This window comes from Miscanthus floridulus, chromosome 7 (genome assembly GCF_019320115.1).
Source record: "Miscanthus floridulus cultivar M001 chromosome 7, ASM1932011v1, whole genome shotgun sequence".
In the NCBI taxonomy this organism is placed as follows: domain Eukaryota; kingdom Viridiplantae; phylum Streptophyta; class Magnoliopsida; order Poales; family Poaceae; genus Miscanthus; species Miscanthus floridulus.
In genome coordinates, this window is record NC_089586.1 from 107027998 (window position 1) to 107046345 (window position 18348).

At 46.9% G+C, this 18348-nt stretch overlaps 2 protein-coding genes and 2 pseudogenes across 3 annotated transcripts; 1 reads left to right on the forward strand and 3 right to left on the reverse strand.

Moving 5' to 3' along the window:
- The first annotated feature begins 610 nt into the window (after positions 1–610).
- LOC136467489 (PH, RCC1 and FYVE domains-containing protein 1-like) lies at positions 611–4137 on the forward strand. 2 transcript variants are annotated; one of them, XM_066466206.1, is made up of 4 exons: positions 611–2673; positions 2803–2952; positions 3040–3410; positions 3507–4137. In XM_066466206.1, exons 1-4 carry the CDS (start codon positions 631–633, stop codon positions 3604–3606), a joined length of 2664 nt encoding a protein of 887 aa, XP_066322303.1. In that variant the 5' UTR covers positions 611–630; the 3' UTR covers positions 3607–4137. The 2 variants fall into 2 exon arrangements, with proteins under 2 accessions (XP_066322303.1, XP_066322304.1); XM_066466207.1 differs by having other exon boundaries at positions 2806–2952.
- A 300-nt stretch (positions 4138–4437) lies between these two features.
- LOC136467490 (protein REVEILLE 1-like) lies at positions 4438–7644 on the reverse strand. The gene is made up of 6 exons (XM_066466208.1): positions 7178–7644; positions 6886–7017; positions 6665–6776; positions 6485–6546; positions 5826–6239; positions 4438–5427 (listed from the first exon to the last, which is right to left on the reverse strand). Exons 1-6 carry the CDS (start codon positions 7190–7192, stop codon positions 4804–4806), a joined length of 1359 nt encoding a protein of 452 aa, XP_066322305.1. The 5' UTR covers positions 7193–7644; the 3' UTR covers positions 4438–4803.
- A 3869-nt stretch (positions 7645–11513) lies between these two features.
- LOC136464160 (beta-amylase 2, chloroplastic-like) lies at positions 11514–12524 on the reverse strand (annotated as a pseudogene).
- A 268-nt stretch (positions 12525–12792) lies between these two features.
- Positions 12793–14072, reverse strand: LOC136466022 (phenylalanine ammonia-lyase-like; annotated as a pseudogene).
- Between the last annotated feature and the right edge of the window lie 4276 nt (positions 14073–18348).

The window sequence follows — 18348 nt, forward strand, 5'->3', positions numbered from 1 at the left end:
AGAAGAAGAAGAGCGACGGAAAAGAATAGAAACGAATCGTTATGTTTGTGTAATCAGTGGCAGTGGTGGGTAATTTCTTCCAATTCCACCAATTTGGGTTTGGTGGAGCACCCCTTGAGGAGATCCACCAAATTGGTGAATCTGGCTCTCAGATCCACCTTTTTGGTGAATCCAAATTTGGTGGAGCTAGAGTGTTTGGCAAATTTTTTGGGCAGTGGAGCTGTTTTTGGTGGATCTGGAGCTGAGGGAGCTGTGTCCCAAACAGGCCCTAAGTAGCCTTGTTCTGAATTCCATGCTTGAGAAAAAAAGGACATATCAATGATGACTGGCATATTAGATCATGTTGAGGTTATATTGACGATGGCTACCTTGTTAGTTTATAGTTCATAGTGAAAATATTTTTTATAACTATTTTCCAACCAAAAATGATGATAATAATTTATCCACTAATGCAATTAAACTAACACGTTCCACAAGCCTTTAAACTGCATATACTTTGAGGGGCAACATTTTTAGTTAAGTACTATACCATGACTAGCGACTGTAAATAGCCATCACCTGTCATATGTTCCAATTGCATGATGCTTTTACTTGTACTGTTCAAATGATAATTTCTCCAATCATTTGTTCATGAAGGTACATTCGCTATATGGCAGTCCTAGGTTGATACAGAACAAGTACTTGCACAGTAATTTGGATTGCTCTGAACCATTCTTTTCTCCAAGACAGAAAGCATGGTCAGAACTAGATTCCTACTTGGAAAAGATTAGTCCCGAATTGGTAAATCAAGTAAAAAATAATTTGAGAGACATAAAATCTGCTGAAAAAATTAAGGACCAAAGAATTGTTCAAATGCCTAAACTCAAACAATCTGAGGAATCAAATGCAGCAACAGATGCTCTGAAGGACATTTTTGTCTGGGGTGATGTTTTGGGTCGTATGTCAGATCATGGACATGTATCAGCAACCAATATATCACTTCCAAGGTTATTGAAATCGTCGCAGATTCTTGATGTGCAGAGCATTGCCTGTGGAGAGAAACATGCGGCAATAGTTACTAAGCAGGGTCAGGTATTCTCTTGGGGTGAGGAAAATGGAGGGAGATTGGGACACAAAACAAGTGACAGTGTCTCTGATCCTAAGATCATTGACTCTCTTGCCTCCACACCTGTGAAGACTATTGCATTTGGGGCAAAGTACACCTATGCAGTTTCAGTTTCAGGAGAACTTTATGAATGGGGTGAAGGGGTTCATAGCCTAGGGTTCGGGAACAATCAGTGTCAAAGAAGCCCATGGTTCCCGCATAAATTGATCAGTACTTCAGATGGCATATCTGTATCGAAGATTGCATGTGGTCAGTGGCACACTGCTATAGTATCCTCCACAGGTAAGCTGTTCACATATGGACATGGGGCATTTGGTGTTCTTGGACATGGTGACACAAGTAGTGTTGTTCAGCCGAAAGAAGTGGAGTCCTTGAGAGGCTTAAGAGCCAAGTCTGTCGCATGTGGACCATGGCACACTGCTGCTATTGTGGAAACATCAGGAACACTTAAGAACAATGCTCCTGGTGGGAAGCTATTCACATGGGGCGACGCAGATGGAGGGAAGCTGGGCCATACTGACGAAAAGTCAAAGCATGTACCAACTCGTGTCGAACCACTCATTGATTGTGATTTTACTCAGGTATCCTGCGGTATGTCTCTAACAGCTGTGCTAACCATAACAGGTGTTGTATTTACCATTGGAAGCAAGGAGCATGGTCAATTAGGGAATCCTCGATCTGACAACTCATCTATTTGTATGGTTGAAGGGCCACTTAAGACTGAGTTTGTCCAAGATATATCCTGCGGCAGCTCCCATGTCGCAGTCTTGACAACGAACGGAAAAGTGTTTACCTGGGGCAAAGGCACAGAAGGGCAACTTGGTTTAGGGGATTATGTTGACAGGAGCTCCCCAACTCTAGTGGAGGCCCTGGAAGATAAACAGGTGGACAGTATAGCATGTTCTTCAAATTTCACTGCTGTAATTTGTGTGCACAGGGAAATCTCAACCAAGGATCAATCTGTGTGCAGCAGTTGCAGGTTGGCATTTCGGTTTACAAGGAAGAAGCACTACTGCTACAACTGTGGTTCCATGTTCTGCAATTCCTGCAGCAGCAACAAGGTTCAAAGGGCTGCCCTTGCACCAGATAAGAGCAAAAGGTACCGTGTTTGTGATGCTTGTTTCAATGAGCTGAATAAAACAGCTGAGCACGGCACAATGAGTTGTGGATCAAAGATCCAAAAAGAAGAATCGTATTTAACAGAAACAAGAACATATACACCAAAGTTATCACAAATGCTTAAGGAAGCAAATTTCATCATGGAAAAAATGGGTTCTGCACAAAGTCCCAACCAGAGAAATCAGGAATCAGCCACTCTGAATCAAATGCAGAAACAGAGGTGGGGACAGGTAGAATGCCCCGATCAATTCAAATGTGCAAGAGACAACATTCCACATTGGTTGACATCAAAGAAGCAGACAATTGATGTTTGCGGTATAGGGAGAATGACTGATCCAGTCTCACAAAAGACTACTGCCTATTTGCCACAAGCTACTAATGATAGGAGGAAAGAACAAGATTTGATGGAAAAGATACTGCTGGAGGAAGTGAAACAGCTTCAAGCACAGGTAATCTCTATAACTTATTAATTTCCAGGGACCCATATAATAATTCTTCTACTGAATTATTTTGGTTTTTTATTCTGTGTTTAAATCATTGATTTTCTGAGACAGATGGTGATCTTGCTCTTATCTAAGCAGGTAACCACTCTAGCAGAAGAATGCCAGCGTAGAAGCCTGAAAGTTCAGTTGTATAACCGAAAATTTGAGGAAACCTGGTTGATAGTGAGGGATGAGGCCACAAAGTGCAAAGCTGCAAAGGAGATTATAAAGATTTTAACAAATCAGGTATAAGTCTGACTAATAACAAATTTCAATATATTAGAACTTTTCTGTCCGATGTCAAATAAGTTCATCTTCTGCAAACTTGTGCAGAGGAATGCTTTATCAAATAAACTTTTAGATGGTCTGGAACTAGATGATTCCAGTATCGTGCCCGACCCACCCGACAAAACTCTTGTCACTGGCAAAATTCCACCGCTAAACAGCATCAGGGATCAACACAACATAGAGGAAGTGGATGCGCAATATACAACATCTTCTAACACTGTTGTGGTGGATGATTCAGCTGTGCATCAGAATGGCAGAAGAGCCTCCAATAGCAGCAGAGGCTATGATGGGGGAACAGATAGCACAGTTGCTCCTACTGATTCCAATGGAGTAATCGAGCAAATTGAGCGTGGGGTGTACATTACAGTCGTTACATCCCCCAGTGGCAAGAAGGGAATCAAGCGCATCCGGTTCAGGTGAACTCCTGAAAGCCTCTGCAAAACTCTTCTGTAGTCAGAGTTGGCTGAACATTGAACAAATTTTATGATAACTTGCTCATGTTGATCTCGCAGCCGGAAGCATTTTGGAGAGGCTGAGGCACAGAAATGGTGGGAAGAGAATGAGAGCAGGGTATTTGCAAAGTACAACAGCATGGAATACTTGGCAGCATAATCTCGATAAAGAAAATGTACAGGAGTAAATTCGTAGGATAGAGGAGATAGAAGGAATCATGATAGCTTCCTTTCCTAGTAAGCAGATAAACTGCATCATATCCTCGTTGGGGATTAACTTGGGTTCATGGTTTTACTTCGACTCAACAACAATTCAATTCTACACGAGTTGGGGTTTGTGTTCGAGGGGGTCGGGCTGGAGCCTGTGATGCGGATTCCCGACGCGGCGACGCAAGAGTACATTTGTCGGCTACACCGATCGGCGATCACAGATCAAAAGTAAGATTTCGTAGCTGACTAACCCTAGTTCACTCGAGTGAGCAGAGACGTACCGGAACGGCCTCGCCGTAGCCGCCGTATGTGCATCCCCTGCCCGCCCCTGCGAAGCCTGCTTCCCTTGGCGCGACCGGTGACGCCTCCCCCCGCGGCGCGTGCCGCGTGGCGCGGCCCCTCAGCCACCGCCCGCCGCCTCCCCCGATTAACCCCGCCGCGATGAAACTGCCAACCGGCAGAGTATGGCCCAGGATTTCGGGATTTTTCGTTTCATCGTCCGATTTCGGGGGGCCCAGATTGCTGCCCGGCGGACAGCTCGCCGTGCAATAATAGATTTGTGCAGTGTTTTGAGGGAGAGTCCAAAACCAAGTTCAGAACACCAAACTGGCTCATTTCGGCTTCTGCCTGTTACATGTCGTCCAGATGGTCCAAGTAAATTTACATGTGGTCAGACTATTGACACACACAACCCTCTCTGAGATCCAGGTTATCACAGTCTGCCACTGGCGGACTGGCCCCTGGATCTCTCAAATTGGAGCAAAGTTACACAATCACACAGTGAACAAAAGTGGAATATGAGTACATATTTGCCCAGCGGCGGATGCACGATGCGAGATAAGAGGGGCTAAAACAATGGAGATGTTGATTTGCATGAAGATTTAATGGTGAAATCAAACTTTTGCTACAGTGATTAGGCTTGAAATCAACAAATTAGGGGGCTCCAATTAGGGGGGCTGGAGCCCCCCAGTAAAGAACCAGCGTTGCTCATCCATTTCTGGAAAACCGGTTACCTGCTTCTGCAGAGCATGTGCAGCCATGTCAGCAGCAGCTCATCAAGAAACCGGAGCAAAACTAGCAAACATCCAAAACGTGTCTCGTGAGTCCTGACATCGAGGCTTCAGCTCCTGTCACAAGCACAGCCTCGTCAGCTCGCCGTCTGCTCCTCTCCGGGCGCCACCGGCCGCGGCGCCTCGCTCTCGGCCGTGCACCGCTTGTACGGCACGAACCCTCGCCCACTGAAGGAAGCCGAGCTGGCGCACTTGGTCAGCCGCCGGACGGCGGCAGCCCGCCGCAGCGCCGCGTACCCGTCGCTGGTGTTTTCTTGCCCGCCGGGACCGTGGCGGGACTCCGCGATGTCCGAGTTCTGCGCCGCCGATGCGGCCGGCACGGCGGCGCTGGAGGCCGCCATGTTCGAACCTGTCACTGACCCTTCCCTCTGCGCGCGTCTGTGATCCAGAGGCTCTGAAGCCTGCTGCTGCTCCTGAGCTGAAGCCACCGCCTGCGGGTAGAACACCGCGCACGGCAGGCTCCCGTTGTAGCCGAACCACGGCTGGGGAACCAAGTACATCAGCTGCTGCACCTGCACGCTGCCCGGCCACGGATTCCATGAGCTCGTCGCTCCTGCGGCAACGATAGGATTCCCGTTTCTGGTTGCCTGGGCAATGCTCCCAGGTGAAGAGTCCGTTCTCAGGTCTTCCACCACAAGTTTCTTTCCGAACAGCTTGAAGATTGGAGCTTCTGATCCCACTTCGTTTGCATCACCGAGCACCTGAAATCCACGTTCAAGAAACATGTGAGAAATCGCAGGGCAATTCTTTTGAATCAGATCACACTGTTTTCGTTTGCATCGCCGAGCACCTGAAACCCAACCGAAAATTTTAAAATGATCGACAGATATCTACAAATCTGTCTTCGCACTCGAAAGTAATTCCAGAATAATTACTTTCGCCGCGTAGTATTATCTGAAAGAGAGATGTACAGTCTCGGTATTGGATGTCGCTAAATTGAAAGCTTTTTATTTATTTTATTGCTTTCGAGTCGAGGAATAAAAATGGAAAGAACATGTGCTTCAGTTCACAATCACCACTTTACCATTATCATGTCTGCTGCAGTGCTGCCTAATTGCGCGAGAACGAAACAACCAAAGAACATACTCTTACTCTGTACCTTGGTATATGACGCTCTCGCCCTCGGTGATGCACAGGCGTCCTCTCCGTCCACCGACGAGGCCAGCGAGCCGCCGCCGTTGCCACGCTCATCCGAACCGGCAGCTGACAGGGCCGGCGACCTGCTGGCGCTCGAGCTGTTCGCGAACACGCTGCCCAGCCCCTGCTCCGCTCGTAACACCGTGTGCGCCGAGGTAAGCACCGACGTCGGCGACCCTTCTTCATCCTGGTCGCGCAGGGGCGGCGGCGGCTTCTCCAGCTGCTTGAGCTCCGGCGCGGGCTTCTTGGCCGCGCCGCCGTCCACTTTCCGCGGGTAAGGGTGCGCCGGCTTCTTCTTGGGGCGCGGCGGCGGGATCTGGATCGCCGGCGCGGCGCCCGCGGAGGCGTTACTTCCTGACGACGATTCTCGGACCACCTGCAGCACACGACGCAATTGCGACATCAGAAAAGGTGTAAGCAAGCACCTTGCCGATCGTTGTCTGCCTGCTCTACTAGCATATGGACGATTGGGGTGACTTACTTGGGCGTTGAGTCAAGTAGTGACACACAACAACCCATCGTTTTGTTTTGTTTTTGGTTCGTGGCAGGGATGAAAGAATTCGTTTTGTTTACGCTGGGGCTGGGACCTGGGAGAGAGAGGCGAATGGTTACACGACCGACCTTGGTGAAGAACTTCTGCGCGTGGCTCCGGATTTGCACGGCGGTCTTGGTGCCGATGTGCTCTGCACGCACGCACTCACGAACAGAGAAGAAGAGAGTGAGTGCTTGTCCTCGTCCTGACGAAGAACGACCGACCGCGCAGAGACAGAGAGAGAGGCCGACCGGACGGCCGGTACGTACCTTGTATGCGGCGCCAGGCGCGACCGTGCAGCTGCAGGGCCTCCAGGAACCGGCGGTGCTCGTCCTCCGTCCACTTCTCCCTCTGCTTCGTGATTGTGTACGGCTTCCGCGCCTGGTTGGTCAGGCAAGCGTGGAATGGAAGAAACAGAGTGAGAACACGCGGTCGGATCGATCGCACAGATTCTGCGGCGACGCGGCCGCGATTCGCCGCTGCTGTGTACCTTGGGCACGTGCTCCTCCCCTGACAAATCCATGTCGCCGGGATTGAGAGGGTCGTTGCGATGATGATCCACGGCGGTTCCACCGCCCGCTCGGTCGGCAACGGCGGCCTCGTCGGTTGCCATCGGAAATTGCTGTGGGCAACGGGGAAAACATGCAAAATTCAGGCCCCAAGAAGGCGATAATAACACCATTGAAACCAATCGGCTCGAGTGAATTTCACCCCCGCCCCGAAACGATCTCTCCCACCCGGGCCAGGAAAACAAGACAAGGAATGAAGACCGCAAATATTACCTCCAAACAGGCCATCTCTCCGGTGCTCGAGCCAAGACCAAACTTCCCGAAACCAATCCGACCCAAGCCGCCGCCGATCAGCCCCCGAGGTCGCCACCTTCCAATACCTCAGGCCTCTCAACCCGCGCAAGGAGGAGGAGGAGGAGGAGGAGGAGGGCGAGAAGCGAAGGAGGCGAACGTTTTACCTAGGCCCGGTTTGCACTGGTGGAGATTGGAGAAGACAAAGAGGGAGGGAGGCGTCGGGAGAAAAAGAGCATGGACAGGTTCGCCACGTCGGACGGGATTTTCCCACTTTCCCCGCTCTTTTTCCCCCACCTTCCCTTCTCGTGGCTGCGATTTTCTCGGCTCTTTTTTCTCGGTCGCGGCGGGAATAATCCACCAGTCCGGTGCCGGTGGGGAGTTGAATCGGAGGAAGGAGAGGGTTCGGGAGCCCGCTGGTTCTCGTGGCTCTGGCTGCTCCTCCGGCACCCCGTCGCTGTCATGTGTTGCAAATGCTTCCCTCCCCCGGCCGGGGCCTCCATAATTAATCATCACTCGTGCCGTGGCGTGGCGTGGCGAATGGCGATAGCAGCCTCAATTTTTAGGCGCTCCATCTCCATGCACTCCGCGAGAGCGGGTTTCACGTTTTAGGCTCGCTGACTATGCGGCAAAGGCGGGTGAGGGTCTTGATGCACGTTTGGGCAGTGCTGTATGCGTGCTTAGTTAGCTGTTTAACCATGATCAAACCTGGTCTTTATACACCCTGTTCAATACCCGTTCTCTGCGTGTCTGGCTCCCAAAGTCACGTGGATGCAGGTCAGTAGATGACTCGAATCACGAAAGCCATGCAGTGTGGATTGAGGAGAAGAAAGCTAGGAGTACTCATCATCAATCAATACGAAGAGGAAGGGAAAAAAACTTTGTGGCCATAAAAATCCAGAAAAAAAAAAATCCCCAGCCTTAGCGACAGGGGCACGGCGGATGCCACGCTGCGTGGACGCCTGGACGGATAAAAAAGTGCTAGCCCTCCGCTGCGGATCGGATAAAGCGGAGCATATTGCAGGTGGGTGCACTTTATGACACGTCACGCAACAACGAACGGATGCCGCGGTCGCCTCCGGGGGGGGGGGGGGGGGGGGGGGGGGGGGGGGGGGGGTGGGGGGGGGCTGCCTGACACTCGGCGAACCTCCTAGAAGCAGCAAGGCTCTGGCCACAGGTGGACAGCTTCTAGCCACAAACTCCCCTGGGCCCTGGGTTGGCGCCACAAAATGCACGAAATCTCCTGGCCACATGTTTCCAGGGGACCCGCCTTACGTCGTCGCGAATTGGGGTAAACTTGCACTCCGAAAGAATGCGTTTTTTAAAGGAGTCAAATAATTTAAATACAATTAAACAATATAAAAAATACTAACACTTATATCATTAAACTAATTAGATAATATACTTTTAAATAAATTTATTTGAAGATATAAATGCTAACACTATTTAATATTAATTTAGTCAATCTTGAACTAATTTAACTGACATGAATTCTATGATTACATCTTTTTGGGACGGAGGGAGTAGATGGAGCCCTTGGAGTACATAGAAGAGATCATCGGCCCGTTCGTTTGGCCGTGGCTTGTCGTAAACGATCGTAAATTTTCAGCCGGAACAGTATTTTTCTCTCACATAAACCAGCCAGCAGTACTTCTTCACGAACCAGCAACGATACGAACCAGCCAACCGAACAAGCTGCATGTTAGCATATGAGGTCATTCAAAAAATTCTAAATTTTTAATTTCACAATTTGCGAATTAAAAGATTTTTTGCTACTCTAAATCGTTTTAAATAAAAACTTGTCAACTACCAAGTTGTAGGTCTCATTAAACTCTACAATTTTGATATAAAGTTCATATTCATATAAAAAATATTAATTCTTTTAGATAACATTAAAGGTTGTGGTATAACTGTTGGGGACATAATAGTTACTTTTAATTTCTCACCCTCAACTACTCCTAAAATTATTTAGTAACTGTGTCTAAGAGCCTTTTGTCACCATTAAAAAGTGCCATCCAGCAAAGTAGTATCCATTAGCAAATATCAATATTGAATGGTGTCCTACAATAAATTCACTGGCAGCCACGAGGGCCAAGGGTGTGACGCGTGGGACTGGCGGCGGGTGTTTGGTTCCTTGCACTTTAACGTTAACGTAAAATGGATTTAGTTCAAATCTCTCTCTTGCTGGTAAGTGGTAACGTCGCCAACTTTATTTTATTTCCGTTTGTGTTACGGTGGACACAACCAAACAGTTCGATATTCGGGCACGTTCGCTTAAACTTATCAGCTAGAATCTATATTATTTTTTACTCACAACAAAATAGTTTCAGCCGATTTTAATATCAGCCGAACACACCCCAACATCTGGATGTTGACCAGGCCGGCTTGGTAGAGGCTACTGTAGCTCTCAGCCGTTATTCTAGCACTTTGTTTCTTTTCCTTTGGGCTAGTTGGCTGATTAGAGGTCATGTACGTTTGGATTTCTTCGAGAACAAATGATAAATGTACGTAGTTGGAACTGCTTAATCTAAGTCTTACACTTGTATATGCTTATGTGTGTCTTCTAATCATCTTGAGGTGATTTGGACGACTAACCCAATAGATCGGGCTAGTTTCTATTCATTCGGAGTTGAAATGATCAATGTGAAATCTCTATTTTGGCAAAGTAAAAGACTTGTGGAGTTTTGTGTTACTCATATCCATATTACAACATCAAAACATTAGTACATAAATGATTTTTTTTGCTAACGGTCAAAAACGATTTTCAAGGTTAGTTTAAAAAAAAACTGTTACTATGTCATCGATGGTAAAAAGAAGTGACTTTCAGGGATGGTTTAAAACCATTCCTAAAAGTCGATTTTCAGAGACTATTCTCTTATGGCAACCACCATTAAAAATAATTTTTAGATTTTTTAAAATCATCTAGAAGTCTATTAAAAATAAGGAAAAATATTTTTAGTATGGCCTCAAGCCTGGAGGACCGATCACAGCTCACAAGACTTAACTTTTGACAGTTCTGAATATGTGCATTTGCTGAGATTCAAACTCACAATCTCTCGCATCGCATGTTCTGTCCCTTACAACCGTACCATATAGATACTATCTATTTGATATATATATATATATATATATATATATATATATATATATATATATATATATATATATATATATATATATATATATATATATATATATATATATATATATATAGGGAGAGGCTATTCAGCAGCCGGCTACAAAATAAGTTATTCTGTAGCCACCTCCATTTACTATAATTTTATATACTAATTTACTATAATGTCAATACATATTTACGATAGTTGGGTTACTATAACACATGGGGATATTTACCATAACGTTATATTAAATCACTTAGTAAGGAGTTACTATAATCTCGTAAATTAACATAGTAATTATCGTAACTCAAAATGACTACAGAATAAGTTATTCTGTAGCCAGCTACAGGATAGTAGTTATATATATATATATATATATATATATATATATATATATATATATATATATATATATATATATATGAATCTTGTAATCATTATTTTGACTCGTAATCAGTCTTAAATGAGAAAATTTTCAACTACAAAGTTTTAGATCTCGTCACGAACTACAACTTTGATATATGACATTTCTCCATTCAGAAAAATAAAAAATTTAAAATTTGAAATATGAGAACTTAATACATATATCTGGGTCCTAAACGATCTCGAATAAAAATTTCATCAATTAACTACAAAGTTGTGGATCTCGTCGAGCTCTATATCTGGGATAGTTACAAACGATTTGCTAAGTAAACCATCCTTAAAACATGTACTAGTGAAATAGTGTTATGAAGGTGCTCAAAGATAAAAAAAGGATAGCATTTAACAAACTTATTATAGGAAAGGATACTACAACGTCAAGATAGTGTTATTGAACCCACTATGAAATATAAAATATGACATGATAGTGTATATATCTGGTATTATTGATCTAATTATTTCTACGTGTGTTGTGGACATCTGCGTTGTATTGTGTAATTTAAAAAAGAGTTAAATGCACCAGAGATCCATTAACTTATGAGGAAGTTTCAGTTGAGTCAATCAACTTTCAAAGTGGCTTTTTGGGTCCATAAACTTTTAAAATGATTCACTGCAGTCCATACCTATTTATTTAACCTTAAATTCAAAACACATTTGTAGAAAACCCCTTCCCACACGCGTGCAGTGCATGTGTGGCCGGGTTTAGTGCTTTACTTGCTCGTGCCTTCCTCCACGTACGACCATCTCGGTAGTGGGTGGGAACGCCGGCCACCTGCACATCAATCGGTGAGCACGACGGCGGCCTCGTGCACGAGCGGCTGGGTGGCGTGCGCGACGCCCTCGGCCTCGCGCTCCACCTGCTCCCGGCACGCCTCCCGTGCGCCCGGCTGGGACATGCGCTTGACGAAGGCGGCGAAGCGGCGCCAGTTGTCGGGCTGGAACAGATCGGGCCCCTTGCACAGGTACGTGAACGCCACCATGCGGTCCTCGGCAGCCCTGTCGGCGGCCGTGGCCACCACCTGGTCGTGCGCCGTCTCGTCGTAGCGTGGCAGCGCGTTCTCCCCGGCCAGCCCGACACCGGCCTCCCGCGCCGCGGCGGCCACCTGCTGCACCAGCGCCTCGGGGCGGCACTGTGCGTCCTGCGGCTGCTCGTGGTCCCGCATCTCGATGCACGTGAAGTTGAGCACGGCGCCGTGGCGCGCCAGCATGCGCGCAATGGGCGCGTGCCCGTCGTGCTGCCGGGTGTTGTAGTACCCCGCCGTCAGCTCCGCCGCGTGGGACCAGGTGCCGTAGTGCCAGTGGATCCCGACCACCTTCACCGAGATCTTCACGCCGGGGGACCCCGTGAACACGCCCGTCGCCGCCGACAGGATGCGCTCGCCGTGCTCCAGCTGCATCTGCGAGTACCAGCTCATGAAGAACTGCCCGTACTCCGTGCTCCACCCGCCCTCACGACAGAAGAAGCCCGTGTCCTCCGGCTAGTCCTTGTAGCCGCCGGAGTCACCAGGACCCGCGTTGCCCCACTTCGGCTTGCCCACGGCCTCGGCAGCCGCCTTCAAGCTACTCAACATGTACTGCATGAATGCACATGGATATCGCAGCAGGTCAGTTACAAGCTCTGAGAGGGGTACAAAAAAACGAACGAGCATGCATGCCGTACCCTGTCATAGCACTGGAACTCGCCGATGCCAGGGAAGGACCAGGTGCCGTTGCTCTCCGGGTAGGACGGGTAGCGCAGCTCGCCGGCGGGGCCCATGCCGACCTGGATCTCCACGATGGTGTTGCCCATGAAGGTGTAGGCCCTTGAGCACGGGCTGCGCGTCGCAGCCTAGGGAGACGTACTCGTAGTTCTGGCGGCCGCTCCGGTCGGTGTAGGCAGTCCTTGTCCATCTCCTCCACAACCCATCTCGGGAGCGGTATGCTGCAACGTCCAATGGTAATTAAGTAGTTCGTCAGTGTCTAATTCACAAACCTTGTCGTCGACCTTACGTTCAGTCCACATCCACTAGTGTGTAGTGGATGCAATTTTCGGACTTTCCAGAGTAGAAAAAAGTCCAGTTAAAAACAAAGGAAAAAGTGCAGAATGATGGAACCCAAGACGGAGTGGCGCTCGCTCGTGATGGTGCGGCCAGCATGGTGGCCCGGCAGGACCCCGAAGACGCGTCCATGTCCAGCTCGCCATTTCCATCCGTCCCTCCACCGGGAGCTCCAGCATGACGCCCTCCTTGCTGTGCAGAGCGCTGGAGGCCTTGCCGAGCTCGAGCGTGCGCTGGTCCGAGATGAGTGCCAGCTGTAGAGCGCGGCCAGGAACTGGAGCTCAGAGCAGTAGGACGCCATGGCGATCTCGGCGCCCTTGAAGCCGTAGTCCAGGCTCGGGTTCCGCCCTCCGGACAGGTTGGACGGCAGGCCGTTGTTGTAGAAGTCGTTCACGAGCTCCGAGAACTGCGCGAACATGAGCTTGCCGATCGCCGCGATGGCAAGCCTGGTGTTGTCCATCGACAAGCCGATGAGTGCGTACCTGTCCTGCTTCGGCTTCATCAGGGGGTCCAGCCGCCGAGCTTCTTGGCGAGCATCATGTAGGAGCTGCCGTCCAGGATGTGCTCCATGATGGCCGCGGACTCGATCTGCCCCGGGTGGTGCTTCAGCTTGTGGGTCAGGTGGTCGGTGTACTCGGGCTTGCCGTTCATCACCTCGCAGAACACAGCGGACATGACCTCGGCGAGGACGGCGAGGACGTTCGCCTCGAAGAGCACGATCGACGCCAGCCCAGAGCCGACGGCCGTGCCGTTCACCATGGCGAGCCCTTCCTTGGGCTGCAGCTCGAAGAAGCCGTGCTGGATGCCTGCGATCTTGAACGCCTCCGCGGCGTCCACCTTCCTGCCGTCGGGTGCCACCGCCGTGGAGTTGGCCCGGCCGGTGACGAGTCCCGCGATGTAGGAGAGCGGGACCAGGTCGCCCGACGCGGTGATGGTGCGAACTGAATGAACTGAATGAACTGATCAATACCACCTCAAATATACAAGCTGAAACTCAATCTTCGGCTCCCTCAAACTATCAAACCAGCCCGATCCCGTGAAAGGTGTAGTAACAAAAATTGTAGAGCCAGAAGCGATCTACAAGTTTGTTTACATGACTTTGGGATTATTCGGTTCTGTTTGCAAACTACACCCTCAACTGGTACTTCGGCAACAACCGAGAGCGCCGTGAAGAGCTGCGTGCACGCCGGCAACACCAGCAACGTGCTCGACCAGCACCGACCACATCTTCTGCATCAGCGGGTAGTTGGCGCTGCAGGGGTCGTCCGCGTACGCGAACACCGCCTCGCGGTCGATCGCCATGAGCAGGTCCTTCTCGCAGAACCGCGCGCTGTGGAGGCCCTCCGTGGCGCTGGTGCTCAGGGTCTTCTTGGCCACCGTCATCACGCAGCTCTTCACGGCGCTCTTCAGGTTCTCCTCCAGGTGGCGTAGGTCGACGGTCTGGCACAGCGCGATCAGGAACGTCGGACATGAGCTTCAGCACGTCAACGGCCTCGGCGGCCAGATGCAGGGCTGCACCTTCACGCTCGGCCTCGGCGAGCCCAACCTCGCCGGCAAGCCCGTGCTCGAGTACGACCCGCACGAGCTGCACGCGCTCGAGCCCAGGCCAGCGCCGGAGCCATGCATGCACCTGCATGCGTGTGGGGAGGGGTTTTCTGCAAATATGTTTTGAATTTAAGGTTAAATAAATAGGTATGGACTGCAGTGAACTATTTTAAAAGTTTATGGATCCAAAAAGCTAATTTGAAAGTTGATGGACTCAACTGAAACTTCCTCATAAGTTAATGGATCTCTGGTGCATTTAACTCTTTAAAAAAAATCATAGTTAGAAGGGTGTACCTATAGAACAAGGTTAAAACGACATCTACATTAGAAACACACGGAGTATCATCTTAATAAATCGTGTGCCTTATTATTTTCAGGTGAGTTTTGTCCTATTGTCGAATCAGTTATGTACTATTTTACTTGCAATGGAATAATTCTCACGTTCCATGTCTGTGTGGCACCTCCAAAAGACTTTAGGTACTCTTGCCACATTTGGATTTGGATACCTTCGTACCTTGCATGGATACAAAAAAGGGACCCCGAGCCTAACTGGCTGCACTTTAAAGTTATCTGTTAATTTGCCCTGCTGAAAGATCTTTGGAGCCACACAAGCAAAGGCATGGATGCCAACTCGATTGCAGCTAGTAGTGAATAGTGGTACATCAGTCATTGCCGTCGTGGTCTAGTCGGGACATACAGCATGCATGGCATGAGCACGTTCCCGTTTCGTGCCTGGCATGCCAAAAAGCACAAAAGCAACTGTGAGAATTCCGTCTAAAGCGTGATCACTTGGCTACAAATATCTTCCAGGGCTAATTAACATATCACTTTGATATGCAGTCAAGTTAGGCTCAAGGGATCTTTTTTCTATCCGTGCAAGGGGTCCAAACATACATGGCAAAGTACCTCAAATCTTTTGGAGGTGCCAAACTGCCAATAGAGTAACAGAGTAGTGATATACTTCTTGCAACGTGAGAATTCCATTGAAAGTAAATCAAGCTAATTCAGAAATAGGAGAAAACTCTCACACGCCTAATAAACAAGGCTCTCTCTGATCTAAATCGAGGTCCCACTGGAGTATACGGCTACTACTACTGCTGCTCCGGGATGTCAAGGCACGTTCGTTTAAAAAGGGTATGCAACTGCATGTGTATAGATGTCTTAAAAATTCAGGTACATGACTCTATTTTTGTCCCAATTCCAATATCACGATTGTTCTTGCTCAGCGAACGAACGAGTGAACACCATGCGTGCAGATAGGCCGGACTTAGCAGCGTGCGTTTCTTTTTTTTTTCTACGGCTTGAGTCGAGCCATTCCGTGCCTGCGGCCCTGCGGGTCCGGTTTGTTCCACGACATGCGAACATCGGCCGGATGTTTTTTTTTCTCTTTTTTCTCGTAACCCAAGTATTTTATTTATTTTATTAGCAGCATCGGCAAGTTATATAGAATAACTTATATACACAAGTTATATAAAACAATTTAGGTACACAAGTTGTGTTTGATAACTTTTATACATAAGTTATGTTTCATAATATTTGTGTTTCCAAGTTTTAATATAAGTTATAAGTTAATCCGTTCATTTGCATATTGTTTTATGTGTTTTTAGTAATTTTCATTTATTTTTTATCCTTCTTTTATATTTTTTTCTTTTTAATACTTTTTTGCAACATTGGTAAGTTGTATAGAATAACTTATGTGCATAACCTGTATAAAATAACTTATGTACATAAGTCGTGTTTGATAACTTTTGTACATAAGTTGTGTTTTATAACTTTTATGTTTCTAAGTTTTAATATAAGTTATAAGTTAATCTGATTCTTTGTGTTTTGTTTTATGTGTTTTTTTAGTATTCTTTTTTATTTTTTGTATTTTTATGCTTCTTTTATATATTTTTCTTTCTAATATCCTTTTTTAGCGTTGACAAGTTATATAGAATAATGTATGTGCATAAATTGTATAGAATAACTTATGTACATAATTTATATAGAATAATTTATGTATAGAAGTTAGGTTCGATAACTGTACATAAGTTGTGTTTTATAACTTTTGTGTTTACAAGTTTTGGTATAAGTTATAAGTTAATTTGTTCTTTTGTGTTAATAACTTTTGTGTTTTCAAGTTATAGCATAAGTTATAAGTTAATTCGTTCCTTTGTGTTTAATAACTTTTGTACATAAGTTTTGGCATATACGTAAGTTATATGTTGTAAGTTAATACACATAAATTGCTACTAGAATTTTTTTTGAAACATATACATGTGGGGTCTTGTTTTGTTCACCTCATCGCGAGAACACATCAGTGTAGACGGGATTAAAAATAGATACATCGTTTAGAAGTTATAGCATTTTGAATAAATATTTTGCTTTTTTCTACTTGCATCACGCTGACATCAGAAAAGGATTTCTACTTACATCACGCTGACATCAGAAAAGGAGCAGATGGCTACGTGGTGAAGGACCAGACCACCGTAAAATAAAGATGGCAACGGGATGTACCCGTCGGTATCGCCGGAACGTTTTCTTTCCCGCTATGGAGAATTCATTCCGTCTTTATCCCCATTAACTGTCTCGGATATAAATTCTTGCCCATCCCTGTACCCGTCGGGCATCGGTCGGCTAACAGATACCTGACGGGTACTGCATACCCGATAAACAAGGACACTTGGGGTCGCAGCTTTGCAATCGAAGATGTTTCTTCTTCACCCGGATATAAGTGTCGAAGTCTCGAAGATGCCAAGGAGAAGGAGCGAGGTTGCGAGGAGGACGAGCAAAGATGGTAGAGACCGAACTGAGGAATCGAGGAGCATGAGCGCTCGTGAGGCAGGCGTGCTTGTGCTGCTGATAGAGATGGTGAGAAAATTAAACTAGGGTTCTTTGAACGCACAAACTATATATATATATATATATATATGATTGTTCAGATTTGGGCTAAAATACCTTTGTTGAATTTTTTTGGGCCTAATACTTGCATGACAGCTCAAATAGTGGGGTCCCCAACGGGTAACAGGGATGGATAAACAGAGAACGTTCCCGTACCCGCTATACCCGTCGGGGATGGATTTTTACACATTTAGATGTCCACGAGTAAAGATATGATCCCACTCCCTAATGGATCATATACCCGTCGGGTATCGGGGCCGTTGCCATCTTTACCGTAAAAGAAAGCAGAAATTATTTCTTTCCTAAAATTGAAAGTCACGGTGATATCAGAATTTTGATCGCAACGAGCGAGCGTTCGTGAAATAGTATAGCCGTATTTTTGTCGTCGATCAAATCCGTACAATCCGGCTCCCCTCGCACTCTGACAGCGTTCTCCTCGTTCTCACTCCGGTAGGCTCCAGCTCACCCTCCCTGGCCGCTCCTATCATATGTTTGTGTTATAGATAGTTAAAAAATAACAGGCCGGGAAGCCAAAGATGGAATTAGAAAAACAAATAAAAAAAGATTAAATTTGGCCAAATCTGTTAGTCTAAGTCCAAAACATGCTTTTTTTGTTTGAAACCCCTTGGATTGGTGAGTTAGGATTTCACGTGGAATAGTTTTCTACTGGGATGCAAACACCTCCTCTATTTACATAAGGGGGATCATGTGACAGAATCGTTCGAAATAACACGTTTTTAAAGGCGCTCGTCTTTCACTAGACACTAAGCACCTCGAAGTGAGCTACATTGAACAGTTCCATCGAGCACACCTTAAGAGAGAACTCGAAACAATCCACGTTTTACATCCAGAATCCAATAATAAGTACGAGCTTACAATACTTAGTTCATTTCATACGATAAGAGTTCTTAAAAATTATTTATTATAATACCAGAGTTCAGAGTGCGATAATTAAATAGCGAAATAAAAATAAATATCTAGCGAAAACGATACACGGATCCGTCTGTGCCCACCAGAAGAATCCTCCACACAAGAGCTACTTCTCAAGCTGCACCTGCAACGGGGGTAAATAAACCATGAGTACACAATGTACTCGTAAGACTTACCCGACTAGTGGGAATAGTTTTTCGACTCCAAAGAGTATGATAGGCAA

Coding starts and splice junctions, on each gene's coding strand:
- LOC136467489 (XM_066466206.1), top strand. CDS start 631: ATGAAGGTACATTCGCTATATGGCAGTCCTAGGTTGATACAGAACAAG. Junction 2,674..2,802: donor TGAAACAGCTTCAAGCACAG/GTAATCTCTATA, acceptor CTCTTATCTAAG/CAGGTAACCACTCTAGCAGA. Junction 2,953..3,039: donor TAAAGATTTTAACAAATCAG/GTATAAGTCTGA, acceptor AAACTTGTGCAG/AGGAATGCTTTATCAAATAA.
- LOC136467490 (XM_066466208.1), bottom strand. Junction 6,240..6,484: donor CGCAGAAGTTCTTCACCAAG/GTCGGTCGTGTA, acceptor CGTGTGCTGCAG/GTGGTCCGAGAATCGTCGTC. Junction 5,428..5,825: donor CGAGAGCGTCATATACCAAG/GTACAGAGTAAG, acceptor CGTGGATTTCAG/GTGCTCGGTGATGCAAACGA.